Below are 23,692 nucleotides of genomic sequence, written 5' to 3'. Positions count from 1 at the left end.
TTTATTACTAGAGGTTAATCATTGAGTGTGGTGAGGTTAGAGAAGACGCTTTTGAATTCGCTTTCCTAGTATTTTCCCCATAGTTTCCCCTCGTATTTGAAGAAGTGAGTTCCCTCCTTGGAAAGTCAGCTCCTGACCCTCACTTTATATTTCCTGCCTCCTGTCTTACGGAAAACTTAGCACTCAGATTCCACTTCTTCACCAGCTTTCCCCTCCTTAAAGTCTTGCCATGTCAGCTTCAGCTCCGTTACCAAAGTAGCCCCTTTATCTTCGCTTTTTCTCAGGGGATGGCATTGGGCACACTTGCCCCACACTGCCCCTGGCCTTAAACTGCCTGCTTCGCCACCCCCCACCCATGTTTTCTGGGCCTCTCTGCTGCTGTGGACGTCTTCTGCATCTCTTCACATCTCTGCTTGTTCCTCCCCCTAAATGTGGAGAGCCTTCAACGTCTGACGTTGAATCACTCTTTTCTCTGCACTTCCTCCATTGAGCTCGTCTACTTGTTGAAGAACTCAAGCTGTCAGCTTGATGCCCTCATCCCTTTGCCCCACCCCATCAGGAAGATGCTCATCCCTACCCTACCCTTCTCAGAAACGTGCCTTGTACTGACTTCCCTTTGGAATGACCCCCACACTGTTTCAGAACTCTCTTTATGCCCTCTGTGTCCTGGGCATCACTACCCTGTGCCGCCTTTTCTTGCTGGGCTGATCTCCATCCGCCCCCCTTCTCGTGTCACCACTCCTGCCTCAGCCCTGCCCCTCCTGACCTTGTCTCAGGGCTCTTCCCCTTGGGTTCCCTGGCTTCCTATCATTTTCCAAGCCAACCCCTCTCCCGAGTTCCAGGTTGCAAAATTGATCTTTAGCTACAGATCTGACATCATCCCTCCAGAAACCTCCCCTGATTCCCTGCTGCCTACTGAGTCAAGCACAGGTCCTTCTTTTGGCCTCAAAAGGTTCCAGCATACCCAACCTACCTCCCCTGGCTAACCCACGACACGCACTCTGACTGTAGCCCTGACACACCAAGCTTTCTCACCGTTGTGATCAAATCCTGTTGTCTACATCCTTCTCTCTCTCCTCTGCCTTGAACATTACTCTCTTCCTCCATGATGATGATGAAAGTCACTCAGTCATATCTGACCCCATGGACTGTAGCCCACCAGGCTCCTCTGTCCATGGGATTCTCCAGGCAATAATATCAGAGTGGGTAGCCATTCTCTTCTCCAGGGGATCTTCCTGACCCAGGCATCAAGCCCAGGTCTCTTGCGTTGCAGGCAGATTCTTTACCATCTGAGCCACCAGGGAAGCCCCCTCTCCCAGGCCCTCCTCAGTTGTTGTCTCTTTGTAAAATTTTTCTTTCCACCCGTGTACTTCCCTAGAATATATGTTGTTCTGCTATATTTGTTATTTATGTTCTTGATTTTTCTGTTAGACTGAATCAAATGGCCAATATTCAGCTGGTTTTGATCTACAAAAAAATGGCAGTATCAAGTAGTCCAACCTAATGTTTTCCACATTAGACAATTAGGGCTTTACAGAGAGTCACTGGGTCTGTTGTTCATTTTGTAACCCTTGCTGGCATAGCTAACCCTGGTGCTCTTCACAGAGCAGGCACTCTTAAATGCTTGTATCGAGTTCACATGAATATTAACAAATGGTTTTTAGCACTCTTTAAGGTTTTGCTTTTGAATATCAAGCTTTGGAAACACTTAACCTCAAGAATCAATGAAGCCTTTGTTTTGCAGAATAACTGTGTCTCAGAAGAAGAAAGAGATGCATATGAAGAATTGCTGACACAAGCAGAAATCCAAGGCAATATCAATAAAGTCAACAGTGAGTAATGGATCATATGAAGGAAATGGATACTTCTATAAGATGCAAATTTTTCTTATCTGAATCTCAGCAAAACTCTTAACATATATCCTTATATAAGTGCCTTATATGATGACAGATCCACTAAAAGTGTTGCTCTTAATTCTGGTGCATCATCTGCTAGTTTTCCATGGAGCTTTTCTGGCCCTCTTGTCCCCCGTCCATGCAAAGTACCTCAAAACATCTTGAAGCAGGTTGACTGTACCTTCCTGTTTCATCACAGGAACAGCGTATGTCATTTTTTGAACCTATCCCTTATTGGGCTAACCTTAAAGTTCTTTTAGTAAAGATTATGAGTTAACGATATTCATTTCTTGCCCAGGATTATATGATAACATTTTATTGGAATTGTAAAGCTGTTATTGACACCTCTGCTTTTTATTACTTCTGAATTATTAGTCTGCAGTGTGTAAGAATTGTTCTCTTACCGCTTGTGTAGCTTTGGTGCAAGTGAATAAGATGTGGCAGACCTAAAAATCACATCGTGGCAGGTTTGAATCCCATGGCCCTGAGACTCCATAGAGTCACACAGGACAGTTCTCCTTGGTACCTAGTTCAGTTATGTGACTATAAAGAACAAAAAACTGGGGTGATTAAAATAAGCATGTGCAACTTTAGATACACTAGTCTCTTTATTGGTCTTTTTTGTTTCTCTAATAAAATTTATTTTTACTTGAGGCAGTAAGGAATTCTCTTTGACATTTATGTCCCCAAGGTCAACCTAAATAACCCACATATACCCTGAAAATGAATACATCAAAGGCCAGTTAGTCCATTTAATAAGGCATGTGAACTTCTGCCAGGTTTAAACTTGGAGTGTCCACTAATTCTGGTAGTCCTAAACCCTCGGTGTAACCTGCTAGATGAACTTTGAATGTTCTTTATGGCTCTTACCGCCTTCAAGGAAACGCACATCTGTAGGTTTTAATCAAGAGTGTTCCTCTAAGTTGCTGGTAGAGGCATATATTACAGGCTTCAAATAAGGAGGCCCAGGGAAAATTGATAGATATGTCTAGGAGTTAACCCGAGTGGGTTTGAGAATTTACCTCCACTTACAAGTACTGCGAGCACCAGGATTACTTTCTTTAAGGAACACCTTGACATTTTGAGATGTGTGCTCCTATTTTTATTCTTATTAAATTTTGAACATGTTGGTGATGATACATGAAGTACAATTTCAAGTTTCTCTTTCTGCTCTGTTTGAAAGCTGAGAATTTCATTATGCTTGACAGAAATGGATTATAGGAAGAAACTAATATTGCCAGCGAGACATCTGAGGTTCATAAGCTTAGTGGGGAAATGGTTCCCTAGCTCTATGCCATCCTTTATTTTTGAAATGTTTATAACCACTAGAATAGATATCTTTTTCATGTTAAATATAATACCTTATATAAATGTTTCATTACTTGATTGAATGACACAATTTCCTGAGGACAAATTTGATGCCAAATTGACTATGCTTTTTTCCCACTTTTAAGTAAAAAGCATGAGATGATTTGCACTAATGCATAACCAGCTAAAATTATGAAAGACATTGCAGTGTTTAATGGCTTTAAATGCATAGAACATGATTATTCTGAAGGTTTTGATCTCTCCCCATTGGAAAATTTATAGTAATACTAGAAATATCTAGTATTAGTCTTGAAAAAATTCTCCAAAGCGTATTTTAGCCAGTGACATGACAATGAGACAATGGTATGCTTTAAAATATGTCAGTGTAGCTACTTGACAAGCTCTCCCCCAGTCGTTGAGCTTGTTATATTAAAATGTTGAGGTGTCTACATTTGTAGCAGCCATGGTAATGGCAGAAGGTGACAGCTTTGATGATAACAGTACCAGGTCTGTTTTCAGAGGCTTCAGATTTGTTTGGACTGCAGTCATTTAACTTGGAGTTTGATACATGCTTTCCATTCATTACATATATTCTGTTAAGATGAGGGCTTGAGACTTTGTTAAATGCAGAGTGTAAAAGAGTGGTTAAGCTTACTTTATATTTCTTTTTTTTTTTTTTAGAAGAAATGGCTCATTAAGAGTGTTTTAAAGGATATATTTTTTCTTGTAATATTTTACCATCCAGTTTTCCAAACTTATATAATAGAGTTTTCAAAGGTGAAGTACAGTTCTATTCAGGATAATTCGAGACACAACCAAAAGGCCTTGGATAACCTTAACAGAGCATCAAACGTGACAAACACTGACCTTCTTTTCTGGAATTCTTTCATTTCTCATACTAGTTCTAAAAATAGAAAAAAGTGTTTGGGTTCTTAGGGTATTATTCTAACTTATTCTAAAAGTGTAAGTTTTCTGGGGTGTGGCATGAAAGACTGCATTACTTCTAAGTGTTCCCTGTTCTTGAATGAGGTATCTCAGTAGAAAAGCTATTGAGCTTGGCTCCGTGTGAATATAGATAGAGAAGATAAATTCCCATCTGTTAAAAAGGGTTAGAATAATCTTAGCTGTAGTCTAGTCATGTGTTAGGGAAACAGACTAATCCTTGAAAACTCTAGAAATGTCTGGGTCTGTGTTGTCTCTACTAACCTGAAACCTTCTCTGTAAGGCCAAACCCCACTGGTTCCGCCCAGTTTCTGTTGCCCGGTAGCAGAGTCCATCACTCATTCTTCCATTTAGTCACAATTCCATTTCTGTTTTCTTGAAACTATACTGAACTTACTGTTCCGAGTAACCTCCATGTGGTCACTAAAATTCAGATCTTTATAATCTGAATGTTATAACTCATAGAGACATCACAGAGCTTCTGATTGGATCAGGTAATGTAAACCAAGGCATGTCTGTGATGAGGGCGTTTTTTTATTTTTTAGGTTAAATGGTGCAGTAGCTCTCCCCCACCCCACTCCCCACTTATCCACAGTTTTCTTGACGGAAATGTCAGTTCCCTACTGTCAATTGCAGTCTGAAAATGTTAGATGGAAATTTCCAGGAATAACGCCTGTCTTTTCAGTTACCTGCTGTTCCAAGTAGCATGGTGAACTCTCGCGCCACCCCCTTGGCACGTGGATCGTCACTTTGTCCGGGAGGCCCCACCCTTCAGTCACTTAGTAGCCGTCTCAGTCACCAGACTGTCTGGTGTCATAGTCCTTATGTCCACGCCGTCCTTGCTTTGCTTAATAATGGCCCCAGAGCCCGAGAGTAGGGATGCTAGCAATTCAGAGATGCCAAAAAGAAGCTATTACATGCCTTCTTTAAGTGGAAAGCTAATGGGTCAATGAAGAAATCAAAAAAATAGCTTGAGATGAATGAAAATGGAAACCCAACTTGCCAGAACTTATGGGTCATAGCAAAAGCAGCTCCAAGAGAGAAGTATATAGCAATACACAACTACTTCAAGAAACAAGAAAAATTGTAAAATAACAGTAGATAAAACTGAAACAGAGTCATAGGCACAGAGAACAAGCTAATTTTTGCCAGAAGGAGATGGATAGGATGGGAGAAATAGTTAAGATGTTAAGAGGGACACTCTACCAGTATAAAATAAGGAAGTCCTAAGAATGTTATTAGTTATTGTTGTTTATCTCTTACTATGCCTAACTTAAAAATTAAACTTTATCACAGATGTGTATATATGGGGGGGTAGCGGGGGAACAGTACCTGCAGGGTTTGGTTCTATCTTGGTTTCAGGCATCCACTGAAGTTCTTGGAACCATACTAACACATGGGGACCACCATTCCAAGGTAGAATTATATACTCATATGACTTTTGGTTGTAATATTTTTAAAAACATATCTGAAATTATATTCCCCTAAAAAAACCACACTTTACAAAACACAAGAGATGAGGAAGACTATTTAGAGACTTACTGACCGTTCTAGATCAAACAGCATTGTGTCCAAGTGCCTCCTGTGGGGTCCCGTGGTGCTCATTCAGAGGGAAGATAAAAGCAGGGCAAGCCTTGCTTCTGGTCTTCACATATCTTTAATCTCCTTGGGGAGGCAGAGATAACACACAAAGAGCATTAAAGAGCAATGCCTGTGGGATACACATGGCCCAGTCCTAAATACCAAAACAATGCCCAAGGTGTGAAATTCTCAGAAACTGAAGCCCTGTGAGGACTTTATGGGAAAACTGGTTCCAATGCTGGACCTGAAAGGAAGAATTTTGCAGGGAAGTCATGCTAGGCAGAAATGACCTTATAACTCCAGCTTTATCAATGCTGCAGTTCTTGTAGGGACTAGCTCCAAGGATTAGACTGTTTTCCAATTACAAGCTACCAGTTCCAACGCTTTGCTTACCATCCAAATGCAACTTTTCAGAGTTCATGGAAGATGACTGCTCAGGCTTTAATCCTTGGAAGTGTGGGCTGGTGGGGTCAGGCCGCAGTGGGAAAGGCACAGGTTCTGATGAAATGTTACTCCGACCCCAGGGCTGGCTGCAGTGGACCACATCAATGCTGTTATTCGGGAGGGTGACCCTGAGAACACCCTGCTTGCACTGCAGAGACCAGAGGCCCAGCTGCCCATTGTCTATCCCTTTGGGGCTGCGATGTATCAGAATGAACTTTTCAACCTCCAGAAGCAGAACGCCATGGTAAGTCAGAAGAGACTTGGTTACAGGATGTTCATTCTGAGTCCTAGCAACAAGGAGTGCTGCTGAGGACAGGTGAGTGGAGTGGAGTGGAGTGTCTTCAGCTTGTGCCAGTCGCTGGTCTCGTTGGCTTCCCTGTACCAATTCCACACCACCTTCCTCTTCAACTCCTGCCTTTCATCTCCTTAAAGAATCTGAGAGCATAGTTAGGAAATGCAGTCAGGGCTCTACACAAATACGCACTGAAAACTAGTTGTTCTTATTTTCTGTGTGATTTTTGAAAAACTTGGTATAATTTAATAACAGACTGAAAGTTTTTTTTAATATCTAACTTTGTTGATTTAGATTTCCAGAAATCTGCAACCAAGAGCATTAGCACCATGGCTTTGATTTTTGTCAGTGTCTGTTCTTACTATGTTAATGGGATTAAGCAGTAAAATCATATAAGGTTACAGTAAATAAGAGCATATGTACTAGTACAGGATTAACCTAAACAATGCAACAGAGTGAAAAATACTAAAGGCAGTGCCAAGAACTTAATGTATGAAAGAGCTAATATTTCAAAGACCTGGGAAAAGAAATGAAATCCTTAGAAGCATTTAGCCATTTGGGAAAGAAAACATTACCTCACTACACACAATAGAGTAAATTTCCAGTATGAAAGGTTATGTGTAAAAAATCATTTAAAAATTAAAGTTCTGAAAAAACATGGAAGGACATTGGATCTTAAAATCAAAAACAGTAGTGCTCTACCAAAAAACAAGAGGAGGAAAGCATAGAGCATAAACAGGCAACTCACAAATATACAGGGACATTTTTATCTATAGTACTGAAGAAAGGAAGGAAACCATATGTTTAACCAGTAACAGACTGCACACCCTACTATTAAATGGAAAAAATGAGATTGAAATATATAGCATTATCTTATTTTTTACAATCAAAAAAGGAAAATAGTTTAAAAAACCAAAGTCTCTGTAAATGTTTGCATGAATTAAAAATTAATGAAAGTGTGTGTCACGAAAGGCCTTGGGTAGTAGGGTTTGTCTTCTTATCCTTGCTTATTAAGAGTTACAGTGCTTTATAAATAGCTATTGCAGTATGAACTGTGCATACCACTTGTATGTGAATTTTTTTCAATAGTAAATACTATAGTATGATATGATACACAGTTGGTTGAATCCGAGGATGCAGAAACTAGGGTACAGAAAGATGAGCATACGGAGGACCAACTTACATGGGGGCAGAGGAGCCTGGTGGGCTACAGTCCACGGGGTCACAAAGAGTCAGACATGACTTAGTGACTGAACAACAACAGCCCTGTGGAGATTTTGGACTGCGTGGAGGTTCAGCGCTCCTAACTCTGGTGTTGCTCAGTGGTCAACTCTATTTTGTAATAAAAGAAAAATAAGTTATTTCTTTAAACTGCCTGTGGGTTCTCTTGTTCATATTGTCCCCGTTTCTCTCACTCTGCGGCCTAAAGCTACGTACACTCTAGCACATTCATCCGTTTTTTCTTTATTTGCCCTCATCTTTTTGGCTGTATACCACTTTGGGTATTTATGGTGAATCTCAAATGATTCCATTCTGCTCTTTACTTGTAATTCGATACCTTCCTTCTATGTTAAACTCAGAGTTAATGTAAGGTCTTTGGATAAAACTTACATGTTCCCTATAAAAACCCTCCTTCCCATTTGCTTTGGAACATAAAATTGTGCTTTGTTAATCTAAAATCAATTCACTGTGAAATTTCCATGGAGAACCAGAAAGCTATAGTGCATTTTGGTATTAATATTATACATACGAAATATACAATATCCTAAATGTAAAGATAGATATCAGGGTTTTAAAAATTTTATTTTCATGCTTCCTCTATGTTCCTTCAATAGGATGGAAGAAATAACCCTTTTGAAGCTGGGCCAAGTCAGTATAAAATGGTTAAAAGGAAAAGAATGGTGAAAGGGGCTTTCTGTAACCTGAGACTTATTTTTTAAATAAACCTAATCCTTACCTGCTTTTCATTAAAATTTGCCTCACATTTCTTCAAATATCTAGACCCTAGAGTACATTTAGAATTTCTACCCACTTATAAAAATGTGACTTAGACTAACTTGTTAAAACTTAAAATCAATATTGCTTAATGACTTTGATTTACTCTTCCAGGGTTATCATCTTTAGGTAAAATTCTCCCCTCTTTTCCTTACCCTTAATTCAAACTGAAAGTCATTAGTTATACTAATGTCCTACTCTGCACTTAGAGACAGCAACGATGTTATCCAACCAGTAGCTTAATTATTTGGTAAGACTAAGCCTGTTGGCAGCCAGTATACCTGCAGATAGGAAGAGGCTGTGGCCATGCAGATGTTTATGGAGTCATAACTAAGGATTGTAATTAACTCAATTCCCCAGACGAGCATCTAAGGAAAATCCAGAAGCCACTGACCTGTTCTTGAAAGCCAATGAAAAATAGATGACCAGGCAGCCCTCTTTGTCCTGGGTTCTCACAATCTCTGACTTTTCTGTACTGTTTGAAGTGAACCTTCTGAACCCCCATCACATACATGGGGTGTGTGAATTTGGGGAGCTTATATTACCATATGTTTCCTAACAGAACTACTTGGCCCATGAGGAGCTCTTGATTGCGGTGGAAATGCTATCTGCTGTAGCTTTACTCAACCAGGCCTTGGAGAGCAGCGATCTTGTGTCTGTGCAGAATCAACTTAGAAGTCCGACAATAGGCTTTAACAATCTGGACGAGACATATGTGGAACGGTAAGGGAACGTTTTCCAAACTTCCTTTCAGTGCAGAGATGTGTGTTTGGCAGACCTCACAGATGAACGATTTATTCCTTCCTGAAGAAATCCATATAACCATGCTTACTTTTTTTTTTTTTTTTTTTTGCCATGCTCATTTTCTTAAAAGCTAGTCTACTTTGTTCTAAGAGTCCTTCAAATATTTGAATCCTTCTTCCCAGTTTTCCTTTTAGAGGAACAGAGTCTAAGACGGAGCATCCTGTGGCAGTTTCTTACTGTATATATTATTAGCAAAAATTGACAGGCTTAAGTAAAATAAATGTTGAATGCATACCTTCCCTTGGGCTTCTTTAGAAAATAACAGAATGTGGAAGAGTTGGAAGCAGCCTTAATAATCGTCCAGACCGGTTTCTTAGTTTACTGGTGACGAAACTGAATCTGGATTTGTGGACCCAAAGTTGGGCAGTTGAGCTTCAAACCTCATTCTTCTGATGGTTAAACCAAAGGACTCCAGAGACCCCAGTGGCTCGTGACAGTGGGTAACGATCTCAACTTAGTGTCTTTTATTTCTTGTTCCTGAAATAAGCTACTCAATAGTATAGTTGATAGAATCAAAAACACTATAGCAGATACAGAGAGAAAACTAAGGGCCAGAATCATCAGTCAGTTCAGTTGCTCAGTCGTGTCCGACTCTTTGCGACCCCATGGACTCCAGCACCCCAGGCTTCCCTGTCCATCACCAACTCCCAGAGCTTACTCAAACTCATGTCCATCGAGTCAGTGATGCCATCCAACCATCTCATCCTCTGTCGTCCCCTTCTCCTCCCACCTTCAGTCTTTCCCAGCATCAGGGCCTTTTCCAATGAGTCAGTTCTTTGCATTGGGTCACCACAGGATTGGAGCTTCAGCTTCAGCATCAGTCCTTCCAATGAATATCCAGAACTGATTTCCTTTACGACTGACCTCCCTGCAGTCCAAGGGCCAGGATAAGGAGCCCAATTAGAAAGAAAGAGAAGTCGCTCAGTTGTGTCCAACTCTTTGCAACCCCATGGACTGTAGCCTGCCAGGCTCCTTCATCCATGGGATTCTCTGGGCAAGAACACTGGAGTGGGCTGCCATTTCCTTCTCTGGTGGATCATCCCGACCCAGGGATCGAACCCAGGTCTCCCACATTGGAGGCGGATTCTTTACCAGCTGAGCTACCAGGGAAACCCTCATTTTACTTATAAGTGAGCAGTTATGGATGATCAAGGGCTCAGACTCTCTTCGAGCAGCTTCCTTTGCTTAAGCAAAAGGGACAAAGGGAAAGGAACACTCTCATACAGAGGTGGATGTCACCAGAGTGAACCCTGCCATTCTGGATGTGAGGCCAATTAGAGGTTAAGACAAAGTGAAGTCACTCAGTCGTGTCCGACTCTTTGTGACCCCATAGACTGTAGCCTACCAGGCTCTTCTGTCCATGGGATTTTCCAGGCAATAGTACTGGAGTGGATTGCCATTTCCTTCTCCAGGTTAAGACAAAAGCCCAAGTGAAAACGAGTGAATTTCCAGCTTGGATTCTTGTGACCACCAGGGGGCGATGTCTGCATAGATCTTGACAAAAGCACTTACTGGTTCTGGAATTGCGGAAGTAGGTAATTCTCTTGAGTGACGTACAGTCCAGTCGTACAGGAGAAATAAAGACTTGCTAGATTTTTTTTTAATGGCATTTGACCACTTGTCTATGTAGAGAATGGCCCCAAAGTAGTAGAACAGCCACCAGGGAAGCCCTAGTAGAACAGTGGCCTTTGCTTGTTTTTGGTCATCTTGGAAAAACTGATGTTCTTATGCAACTTAATTTGACGACTTGGTTTCTATAACTTCTTAGAGTCTATTTCCAAGGTAATTTATTTCGACCTCTGCTGTTTATGTTAATGGCGCCATCCTCTCCTCCAAGCTTAGACACCTCCAGTTAACGTGAGTTTTTCTCTGCCTTTGTGAGACACCCTTGAGCTATGCGTAGCCTGCTCACTTTTTCCCAGACAGTAGCCAGTGTGTGTGCACCGCACCTCTGCATAACGTTTCCATTTCCCAGCGACCACTTCAGTTAGACATTTCGCTTTTGCTTTTGAAATGACCTCCAGATTGGTCTTGCTCTGTCTTTGCCGTCCTCATTCATTCTTTTCTAACTAGGCTTTTCTGCTTTCTCAGTTAGAGAAGGCAGAGTTGGTCTCTTTGTTATGAAGCCTAATGGTCTAACGGGACTTGTTGATGAGATCATTTTCAAGACACAGAGCATCCCTGCAACCTCCCTCTAAATGACAGTACCCCCTCCCTCCAAATCACCCACTTTGAGGATTAAAAATCCTCTCTTCCTCTATCTCAATTTACAAATAACCCATTAAGGAAATGGACCCACACCCCATTTGAGAACCTGTGATTTTCAACTGGGGACACGAATAGGCTTTAGAGTGCAAATATTCTGTATGAAAGACTTCTAAAATTTTATTTTAAAATAAAATCACAAATTTTAGCACTTTCCAGGTCACCTGGATGACCCAATACCAACAGGAGTTTCTTGAGCCCCTTTGGTTCTTATATGGATCGTTGCATTGGTCCCAAGTGGTCTCCTACAGCCTCAACATCTCAGTTTCCATGCTAGCTTTTAACCAGGTTCTTGGAAGCCCAAGAGGGTGGGTTTTCAACTTTAAGAAACACCTGGAGTAACAGGCAAATTTGGCCTTGGAATACGGAATGAAGCAGGGCAAAGACTAATAGAGTTTTGCCAAGAAAATGCACTGGTCATAACAAACACCCTCTTCCAACAACACAAGATAAGACTCTATACATGGACATCACCAGATGGTCAACACCAAAATCAGATTGATTATATTCTTTGCAGCCAAAGATGGAGAAGCTCTATACAGTCAGCAAAAACAAGACCAGGAGCTGACTGTGGCTCAGACCATGAACTCCTTATTGACAAATTCAGACTTAAATTGAAGAAAGTAGGGAAAACCACTAGACCATTCAGGTATGACCTAAATCAAATCCCTTATGATTATACAGTGGAAGTGAGAAATAGATTTAAGGGCCTAGATCTGATAGATAGAGTGCCTGATGAACTTTGGAATGAGGTTCGTGACATTGTACAGGAGACAGGGATCAAGACCATCCCCATGGAAAAGAAATGCAAAAAAGCAAAATGGCTGTCTGGGGAGGCCTTACAAATAGCTGTGAAAAGAAGAGAAGTGAAAAGCAAAGGAGAAAAGGAAAGATATAAGCATCTGAATGCAGAGTTCCAGAGAATAGCAAGAAGAAATAAGAAAGCCTTCTTCAGCGATCAATGCAAAGAAATAGAGGAAAACAACAGAATGGGAAAGACTGGGGATCTCTTCAAGAAAATCAGAGATACCAAAGGAACATTTCATGCCAAGATGGGCTCGATAAAGGACAGAAATGGTATGGACCTAACAGAAGCAGAAGATATTAAGAAGAGATGGCAAGAATACACAGAAGAACTGTACAAAAAAGATCTTCACGACCCAGATAATCACGATGGTGTGATCACTGACCTAGAGCCAGACATCCTGGAATGTGAAGTCCAGTGGGCCTTAGAAAGCATCACTACGAACAAAGCTAGTGGAGGTGATGGAATTCCAGTGGAGCTATTTCAAATCCTGAAAGATGATGCTGTGAAAGTGCTGCACTCAATATGCCAGCAACTTTGGAAAACTCAGCAGTGGCCACAGGACTGGAAAAGGTCAGTTTTCATTCCAATCCCAAAGAAAGGCAATGTCAAAGAATGCTCAAACTACCGCACAATTGCACTCATCTCACACGCTAGTAAAGTAATGCTCAAAATTCTCCAAGCCAGGCTTCAGCAATATGCGAACCGTGAACTTCCTGATGTTCAAGCTGGTTTTAGAAAAGGCAGAGGAACCAGAGATCAAATTGCCAACATCCGCTGGATCATGGAAAAAGCAAGAGAGTTCCAGAAAAGCATCTATTTCTGCTTTATTGACTATGCCAAAGCCTTTGACTGTGTGGATCACAATAAACTGTGGAAAATTCTGCAAGAGATGGGAATACCAGACCACCTGATCTGCCTCTTGAGAAATTTGTATGCAGGTCAGGAAGCACCAGTTAGAACTGGACATGGAACAACAGACTGGTTCCAAATGGGAAAAGGAGTTTGTCAAGGCTGTATATTGTCACCCTGTTTATTTAACTTATATGCAGAGTACATCATGAGAAATGCTGGACTGGAAGAAACACAAGCTGGAATCAAGATTGCAGGGAGAAATATCAATAACCTCAGATATGCAGATGACACCACCCTTATGGCAGAAAGTGAAGAGGAACTCAAAAGCCTCTTGATGAAAGTGAAAGTGGAGAGTGAAAAAGTTGGCTTAAAGCTCAACATTCAGAAAACTAAGATCATGGCATCCGGTCCCATCACTTCATGGGAAATAGATGGGGAAACAGTGGAAACAGTGTCAGACTTCATTTTTCTGGGCTCCAAAATCACTACAGATGGAGACTGCAGCCTTGAAATTAAAAGAAGTTTACTCCTTGGAAAGAAAGTTATGACCAACCTAGATAGCATATTCAAAAGCAGAGACATTACTTTGCCAACAAAGGTCCGTCTAGTCCAGGCTATGGTTTTTCCTGTGGTCATGTATGGATGTGAGAGTTGGACTATGAAGAAGGCTGAGCGCTGAAGAATTGATGCTTTTGAACTGTGGTGTTGGAGACAACTCTTGAGAGTCCTTTGGACTGCAAGGAGATCCAACCAGTCCATTCTGAAGGAGATCAGCCCTGGTATTTCTTTGGAGGGAATGATGCTAAAGCTGAAACTCCAGTACTTTGGCCACCTCATGTGAAGAGTTGACTCATTGGAAAAGACTCTGATGCTGGGAGGGATTGGGGGCAGGAGGAGAAGGGGACGACAGAGGATGAGATGGCTGGATGGCATCACTGAATCAATGGACGTGAGTCTGAGTGAACTCCGGGAGTTGGTGATGGACAGGGAGGCCTGGGCGTGCTGCGATTCATGGGGTCACAAAGAGTCAGACACGACTGAGCAACTGATCTGATCTGATCTGATCTGATAGCTCTCCCTTATGGTCTTAGAACTTCTTCATAGTACACGGGTGCTGGGCAGGGCCACCTGGCTGTGAATTCTTACAAGGTCACTACCCATTTACCATGACTTCTGCCCTTGGGACTCTGTTTCCCAGAAAGATTCTTTTGCCCAATTCTCACAAGAGTGATACAGGGTTGGCATTGGCTCTGGGCATACGGTGTTCCCAGATTAATTGTTCTAAAATGTACTTACGTTTATCATGCACCTCCCTACGACTGTCCTCTGTTCTCATCTGAATTACCCTCAACGTGGTGTTCTGCTCTTAGCTCTAGCTATAGTCCTCCTATAGTCCTCCTTGTATTTTGTGCTTCAGCCAAGCTGGATCCAGACACACGCTGTTCTTTCTGGCTTATCTGCTCGTAAGCATACTTGTCTCACCACTAGGAACACAATGCCTGTCACCCATCTCCACCTAGCACAGCTCTGGAGCTCCCAAGCTCTCCCTGCCAGAGATGATGCTTCTGTGAACTAGTCTTCTAGTTGATGCTTCTCCCACCCCAGCTAACGTCATCTCTTCTGAGAACTAACATGATGTGGTTAAAGGAACATAGCCTTGGAGCCAAACATAATCTGTGTGACTCTTCCTAGCCAAGCCCCTTTCTCTTCATCTGTAAAGCACAGAAACACACACCCAACAGAAGCACCTGCTCTGCATTTCCAGAGCCTCTGTGAGCCTGTCCCAGGCCAGCTGCTCCATCGGTGAGGGTTTCTGTCTGCTTCTCCTTCCTTGGAACTCCGTTACTTCCACTCTTACGTGCAACCTCTAATTTTATGACTTTTCCCATGCTCTGCTGTTATTTGAGCTTTTTTTCATCTTATCTAATGAGCTGAAAGGCTTCCCAGGTGGCGCAAGTGTTCTTGCCTGGAAAACTCCATGGACCGAGGAGCCTGATGGGCTACAGTCCATGGGATCGCATAGAGTCAGACACAAATGAAGCGACTTAGCACACTCGCTGAAAGCTCCCTGACATAATGGCTGCATCTTGTCCCTTCCAATCTCCCGATAGTGCCTGCCACAGGTTTTGTACACAGTTTGTACTTCATAAGCATCTGCTGAATGAAGCTGACATTTTAGTCTTCTTCAAAGCTCCCCAAGTGTGCTAACCATAGCAGACACCAAAGGGAATGCTCAGAAAGGTGGGGAGGGAAAAGACATAGACCTGTTGGGTAAACTACAAGAAGCTGATATCTTTAGTGCTGGAGACTAATACTCATATGGAACGCCTGTGGAGCTCTGTTGTGTTATTCATCATATTTTTCCCTTTTGCTAGTATTTGTTCATTTACGAGGAAATGGTGGGTGAGTGTGGATTTTATTTTTCTCCTTCTGTTCATCCTTAAGCTTTTCCATTTTGTTCCCACTGGGTCATCATTTAGATGTCAGATATATGAAATGCCTGAAAGGATTTCGCACTTTCTTATAGAATGGTCACCATCTATAATGGATACTAGTGAGTGCAAGTTGCAGTTTATCCATTGTCATCATGGTCAGTGTTATGTATTATATATTGCTACTCATAAGTGGTTCCCTGGTGGCTCAGATGATAATCTGCCTGCAATGAAAGAGACCCAGATCAATCCCTGAATTGGAAAGATTCCCTGGAAAAGGAAATGGCAACCCATTGCAGTACTCTTGCCTGGAGAATCCCATGGACAGAGGAGCCTGGTAGGCTGCAGTCCGTGGGGTCGTTCGGAGTCGGACATGACTGAGCAACTTCACTTTCACTTTTCACTTTCATGCATTGGAGAAGGAAATGGAAACCCACTCCAGTGTTCTTGCCTGGAGAATCCCAGGGATGGGGGAGCCTGGCGGGCTGCCATCTATGGGGTCGCATAGAGTCAGACACGACTGAAGCAACTTAGCAGCAGCATTAGCAATGAAAGAGACCCAGATCAATCCCTGGATTGGGAAGATCCCCTGGAAAAGGAAATGGCAACCCATTGCAGTATTCTTGCCTGGAGAATCCCCATGGACAGAGGAGCCTGGTGGGCTACAGTCTATAGGGTCGCAGAGAGTCAAACATGACTGAAGTGACTTAGCATGCACGGAAGTGTAGAAAAGTATTTTCTTAGGTTTACTCTTGATAAGGTGAGAATCTCACACAGGACCTTGAGACACTTTCAAGCCTGTATTAGGTAATGCCTTGTTCAGACACAGAAAATGAGTCCTCCCCACCGCGTCCTATTCTGAATGATACTTTTCTCTTTCAAGCTGCACCCAATGGAAGACATCTCAGTGTCACCTGGAGTGTGCAGAACTTTGAGAAAACCTGTCACAATGAGAAAACAGTTATAGATTCAATGCAGTGTTACTTCTTTGAACCTCTGCTGTAAATCTGTTGGTTCTATTCAGAAGTCAAATTGCAAAGTGAATCAGTATATACGTAGAGGATTAATCTTCACTTCTCTGGTATAAAGACGCACAAGCAAATTAAACTACTGCGTTTCTGTACTTTGGCCAGGAATAACTTACTCATGTTAGCTTACGGTTGTAACATTGTTTCTGTAATTTCAAATGGGAAAATTGATGACTAAGAAACGAAAGTCTCTTAGTAATATGTCAAGATGAAGTATCAGATTATCTTTTTCCCCAAAATTTCTCAAGACAAGAAAAATAATCAGAGCATTGACCAAGTTCTGTTTTCCAGAAGGTGAGGAGGGTCAGGGGTCCGATTGAGGTGTAAGAGTGGGATGACAGGGAGCAGACACAGGAGCGAGGTAGTAGCTGTGTGAAGCCTGAGGAATGGACAGGTGAAGAGGAATTCCAGGACATTCTAGTTCAACTCACGCACCACCTTGTCAAGAAAACAGGCAGTGAAGTCGCATGATCTTCACCAAGGTTTCTGGAACTCTAGTTGCATTTTATTTGATTTGTCATTGGGTGTATGTGAGAGTTGGACTGTGAAGAAGGCTGAGCGCCGGAGAATTGATGCTTTTGAACTGTGGTGTTGGAGACGACTCTTGAGAGTCCCTTGGACTGCAAGGAGATCCAACCAGTCCATTCTAAAGGAGATCAGCCCTGGGATTTCTTTGGAAGGAATGATGCTAAAGCTGAAACTCCAGTACTTTGGCCACCTCATGCAAAGAGTTGACTCATTGGAAAAGACTCTGATGCTGGGAGGGATTGAGGGCAGGAGGAGAAGGGGACGACAGAGGATGAGATGGCTGGATGGCATCACTGACTCGATGGACGTGAGTCTGAGTGAACTCCGGGAGTTGGTGATGGACAGGGAGGCCTGGGCGTGCTGCGATTCATGGGGTCGCAAAGAGTCAGACACGACTGAGCGACTGATCTGATCTGATTAGGCTACAAGATAACCCAGCTATGTTAGGGTTACAGTAAAAATAAAAAAAAAAAAGGTGGGGGTGCTCTCAAGGCTTGGATTTGGTGAAAGAAGGAGGAAAAAAAAAAAGGACCTTTGATGGAAAGATTAGAAGCCATGGTAATTCTGAATTTTACATCATAATAGTCATCTGGAGTCTGAGCAGAACCAAGACATACAAAGGGAAGGAAAAATAGTTACTAAAAAAAACTAGTAACTTCACAAAGTTAAGGAGGTTGAGGTTTCTTTGCTTGAGATAAATACAAGATTGGAATTTGAGGGACTTTTTATTAAAAAACATTTGTGCCTAGAAGTATTTGAAGGACAGAAACATTATTAGTCTAAGTGAGCTTGATGTATGTTGACAGAGCTGCATGAGACACTTTTACTTGCCTTTCTACTCTTTGTCTAACTTCATAACATCACATTGGGCCACGTGTGTCAGACTTAAGATGCCTGCCAAATTTAAGGCGCGTAACATGAGCAAAGAATGAATGTCTCTGATAGGCGGTATGCTTGTTTTCTCTCCTACAGTTATGCAAATGCTCTTCTTGCCATTAAACTGGAAGCCTTATCCCAAGAGCAAGATACCTTAAGCTGGAATGAAATTCAGAATTGTATTGATATGGTTAATATCGAAATTCAAGAAGAGAATGACCGTAAGTATGGAAGAGTTTCCTTCTCTAGTTATGGTGGGAGAATGAGGTAGCTGGACAGCACAGATCTCTAGATCAGGGCTGCCAATCTTGTGCTCATGGAGCCCTATGAGAAAACATTCTTCTTACAGGTATGTATGTATTTATATATAAATGTTATTTCTGTGCTACTATCCCAATGCATTATAAACATTACACAGCAAACATAAGACATAAAAGAATAGAATAAAATACATGAATACAAGTCCTAACTTTTAAAATTTCCTGGTACTTGAGCTTCCCTGATGGCTCAGCAGGTAAAGAATCTGCCTGCAATGCAGAAAAGCCACAGGTTTGATCCCTGGGTCAGGAAAATCCCCTGGGGAAGGAAATGGCAGCCCACTCCAGTATTCTTGCCTGGAAAACCCCAAGGAAAGAGGAGCCTGGTGGGCTACAGTCCAAAGGGTCCCAAAGAGTTGGACATGACTGAGTGACTAAGCACATGCACGCTTGAAAAATGACTAAAGAACTCAGTTTTTCTAAGCACTCAACTTTATTTTGACCTTTCATTTGTGTATTATTCTGAAATATGACACATATTTGGAGAAGGCAATGGCAACCCACTCTGGTACTCTTGCCTGGAAAATCCAATGGACGGAGGAGCCTGGTGGGCTGCAGTCCATGGGGTCGCTAAGGGTCGGACACGACTGAGTGACTTCCCTTTCACTTTTCACTTTCATGCATTGGAGAAGGAAATGGCAACCCACTCCAGTGTTCTTGCCTGGAGAATCCCAGGGACGGGGGAGCCTGGTGGGCTGCCATCTATGGGGTCGCACAGTCGGACGCACAGTTGGAAGCAACTTAGCAGCAGCGGCATGACACATATTCCTGCTCTAAGAAGAAATTACAACACAGTCTAACTATTGTTTATGATCTCAAATCATGGGGATTTGCTGTGTTTCTAGAACTTAGGAGCTCTCAGAATGTTTTGTCCTAGTATATTTTTGTAAGGTTTTACAACCTAAATGTCTCCGTCAACAGATGAATGTATGAAGATGTAGTGTGTGCGTGTGTGTGTCTGTGTCTGTGTGACGGAATACTATTCAGCCATAAAAAAGAGTAAAATTGTGCCTTTTGCAACAATATGGATGGACTAGAAGAACATTATGCTAACTGAAATGTCATACAGAGAAAGGCAAATACTGTATGAGATCACTAATATGCGGAATCTAAATAATACAACGACTAGTGAATGTGACAAAAAAGAAGCAGAGTCACAGATCTCTCGTGGAACAAACTAGTGGTTACCAGTGGGGAGAGGGAAGGTGGGAGGGGCAAGTGGGAAGTACAAACTATTGGGTATAAGATAGGCTTACGAATGTACTTACAACATGGGAAATACAGCCAATATTTGTATACAAAAGATAAAAATGCTTAAGCTCTATGCTTACTCTTTATAAACATAACCAAAGTTTGCAATGTTTTGTTCTAGTTTGTTTTGGTTAAGCTCTTAGATCTGGCCTTCTAATACAGTATCTCATTTTGTTATACTACAGTCACTGGAGATAAAACATTTGACTTTGTTCATTGCATTTGCAGAGTTTTCTTCACATTCTTTATGACTTTCTGTGAGCCCTGTGCCCAGTATCAAGACCAGGTTTACTTTTTGGCTAAACAACTTCTCACTGTAGACCTCTCGTAGAAAGCAGGGTCCGAGGGTGCTGCCTGGACGTGGCGTAACGTAAATGCCACTGTTAGACTGATCGCTGAACTTTTTTCCATTTTGTCCTTTTCAAGAGTTGTCTACAGATCTGTTTCCCCTTTTGTGACTGCAGGACTTTCTGCTGCCTCTCTGCATTTGGGGATCCCTGCCATCAGATAGCTGACTCTCTACCCACTTGGATCTTTTCTGGCCTGTTGGCTGGGGAGCTAGTGGTTCTTGCCAGATGTTAGTTGTGAGGAAAGCAGCAGTTTAAGCAGATGCTCAGCATCATCAGTGGGGGCTCGGGGTGTGGGGATGGCACTGGTGTGTGTGTCCTGTTGCAAAGCTCGGGCCCCCAGCCTCCTGCCTTCCTCCTCGGCCCCCTGGCTCCACACTTGCAGAGTGCAGCCATGGTTTGGGTGCTTTGGCTAAGGCCACTCAAATGTTGGCAAAGCACAAAATTATGTTGCATCTTTGTTTTCTAACATTTTCCCTATTTTTTGTGACCGTATGCGCAATCCAAGTTTGCTTTGGTGATTTCTGTATGTCCTGTTAATACAGGTGAAGATGTATCAATTCTCAGTGCTGAATGAAGATAGTTTTATTCTCATTCTTGACACTGACAAGGGGGGGGAGGGACCTGCCATTTTTTGTCCCAGATTATCAGATAGAGCCTTTGCTTTTACCAGGAAAAGAAAAACCGTAACATGTATATAACTTTAAAAAAAAGTGGTCTTTTGTAGGTAAATTGGGCGGGTGGCGGGGCGGGGCATACCACACAGCTTGTGGGATCTTAGTTCTTAAATCAAGGATTTAACCCGCGCCCTCAGCAATGAAAGTGTGGAGTCCCAACCTCTGGACCGCAGTGATTTCCTTGTGGGTGGATACTTTTTTGGTTTATTTATTTTTTTTGGTTGCACTGGGTCTTTGTTGCTGTATCCATGCTTTCTCTAGTTGTGGCAAGCAGGGGCTCTCTTTCTTGTGCTGCCCGGGTTTCTCATTGCGAAAGCTTCTCTTGTTGCGGAGCAGACTCTAGGTGCCTGGGCTTGGTAGTTGGGGCATTCAGTTTACTTGCTCGCCGCATGTGGAACCTTCCTGGACCAGGGATCAAACCTATGTCCCCTGCATTTTCAGGTGGATTCTTATCCACTGTACTAGCAGGGAAGTCCTTAGATGAATACTTTTAAGCAAAATTTCTTTAGATTTGTGTGGCATTTATCTAAGTAGCTGTACTATTAAGTTATTCTCCACGAGACGTATCATACAGCAATTATCACATTTCTTTTAGCCATCTCAGTTCAGTTCAGTTGCTCAGTTGTGTCCGACTCTTTGCGACCCCATGAACTGTAGCATGCCAGGCCTCCCTGTCCATCACCAACTCCCCGAGTCCACAAACCCATGTCCATTGAGTCGGTGATGCCATCCAACCATCTCATCCTCGTCGTCCCCTTCTCCTCCTGCCCTCAATCTTTCCCAGCATCAGGGTCTTTTCAAATGAGTCAGCTCTTCGCATCAGGTGGCCAAAGTATTGGAGTTTCAGCTTCAACATCAGTCCCTCCAATGAACACCCAGGACTGATCTCCTTTAGGGTGGACTGGTTGGATCTCCTTGCAGTCCAAGGGACTCTGAAGAGCCTTCTCCAACACCACAGTTCAAAAGCGTCAATTCTTCGGTGCTCAGCTTTCTTTATAGTCCAACTCTCACATTCATACATGACCACTGGAAAAACCATAGCCTTGACTAGATGGACCTTTGTTGGCAAAGTAATGTCTCTGCTTTTTAATATGCTGTCTAGATTGGTCATAACTTTCTTTCCAAGGAGCAAGCGTCTTTTAATTTCATGGCTGCAGTCACCATCCGCAGTGATTTTGGAGCCCAGAAAAATAAAGTCAGCCACTGTTTCCCCATCTATTTGCCATGAAGTGATGGGACCGGATGCCATGATCTTAGTTTAGCCATCTAGAAACTATATTTCCTTTCTAGGGGACTTAATATAAAAGATTTAATTTCTCTCTATTTTGGTTTGTCATTTTGTCAAAATGGAGTATTTTTACTTAAATTTCTTGAAGTATTGGGAAAAGGAAATGGCAACCCCCTCCAGTGTTCTTGCCTGGAGAGTCCCAATGACATGGGAGCCTGATGGGCTACGAGGTCCATGGGATTGCAAAGAGTCACACACGACTTAGCACGCTTTGAAGTACTGAGTTGGACATCATCTGTTTAGGTGATTGCTTTAAAAACTAAATTAAATATACCGTTGCCAGGCCTGAATTGCATAATATAGAAATTAAATCATCTGAAAGAGCTGAGAACTTCTCATGGACATCTTGAAAGTGCATTGCTCTCCCACCTCACCCCTGCCACACACTCCAGGGTCTAATCCCGTGTCTAAATCATGGTGTGGATGAGGTGTGCTGCTGATGGGAAATGTGAAAGCTGAACTGAGTGGAGAAGCTGTTAAATGCATTTCCTCCGATTTGGATGCTCTGCTGATGTCTTAATGGAAAGCTTACTTTTCCCAGTTGAACCTTAGTGGAGCATTAGTTTGACCAGAGAGTTTAGACAAGGTTTTCTTCCTGTGAATTTTTGCTTTTTAAATTTGGTAGGTACCATTCTTTGTCAGTTATCTCACTGAGACAGTAATGTCTCAGATACTGACATCTTTAAGGAAATGCCCACCCTCTTGTTGGACTAGAATGTTATAGTATCATATGATGATTCAAATAAGTGGGCCATGAGTTGAGGCTCAACAATCTTTGCCCAAATGGGATTTTCTCTTTATGTATGAACAGAGGACGTGATGCAGATGTGCCCAGGGGACTTCTGGGAAGGTTTTTCAGCCCCTGTGAGGTCACTGACTATGACATCAGCAGCTTGTGTTCCTATAAACACACCAAAAGCTTGAGCAGGTGATTTCAATCAAGTCAGCTGGACGGCACTCATTCCCAGGTGATTGGCCATTAGGTACATACATCATTCTCTTTCTCAGACGTAGCTCTGTAAAGATCATTCTTGAGTGGGATGTTTAAAAATATTTAGAACAGTAGACCCAAGGGGATGTTGAGAGAATGACATAAGTGTTCCATGCTCTCCAGTTTATAAATAAGGGTGAAGTGATAATACCCTGTATGTGGCTAGTATTGGACTTTCCCAAGTTCTTCCAATGTTTTGAGATAACCTAACTTGCACATTAGAGAAGTATTTTTGCTGCTTCTTCCAACATACTGGAGTATCATAATCTAGAATAATTTCTATGTATTTTAGAAAGTCCCTTTCCTCCTATAGATTTTTTTCATTCTTAACAATGGTCTTTATGGGGTCTTTTATTCAGGAGATACTTAGCTAAACAATTTACCTTAATTTGAATCTCAAGATGAAGATGCTTCTTAAAAATTAAAAGGATATATTCTGTTTCATAGCATATGATACTTAATAGAGTGGCTTCTGACTGTTTTTGATGAAAAATAACTGACAGAATGAGATAATGTTTGACTTTAAGTATGTTTATTTTCTAAGCTTACTGCTTGTTAATGTTTAGTTTCTTTAGTAATTCTTGTCCATGAGCACTCACCTGGGAAGCAGGAGCCCCCTGTTAGTATGTGAAGGTATGTACATGTCCATGTGTACTTTTGTGTATGTATATTCATGAATAATATACCCATGCATACATACACTGTAATGACTGATTTATAGTTTATTTTTAAGAATAATGTAGTGTTGAGAAGCGGCCTCCAAATAGGTCC

The 23,692-nt window shown here is 42.1% G+C and overlaps 1 protein-coding gene across 1 annotated transcript in view; it reads left to right on the top strand.

Moving 5' to 3' along the window:
• Positions 1-23,692, top strand: part of IQGAP2 (IQ motif containing GTPase activating protein 2) — a 306,733-nt gene that overhangs the window by 186,119 nt on the left and 96,922 nt on the right. Inside the window, exons 9-12 of the mRNA XM_006051068.4 lie at positions 1,745-1,832; positions 6,251-6,414; positions 9,020-9,180; positions 18,147-18,271. Of these exons, the coding sequence (XP_006051130.3) occupies positions 1,745-1,832; positions 6,251-6,414; positions 9,020-9,180; positions 18,147-18,271 (538 nt within the window). The remainder of the gene's footprint in view (positions 1-1,744; positions 1,833-6,250; positions 6,415-9,019; positions 9,181-18,146; positions 18,272-23,692) is intronic.

The sequence above is a fragment of the Bubalus bubalis genome, chromosome 11 (genome assembly GCF_019923935.1).
Source record: "Bubalus bubalis isolate 160015118507 breed Murrah chromosome 11, NDDB_SH_1, whole genome shotgun sequence".
NCBI lineage: Eukaryota > Metazoa > Chordata > Mammalia > Artiodactyla > Bovidae > Bubalus > Bubalus bubalis.
Note: the sequence above shows the minus strand (reverse complement) of the source record. Positions and strands in the feature narration are given on the sequence as shown.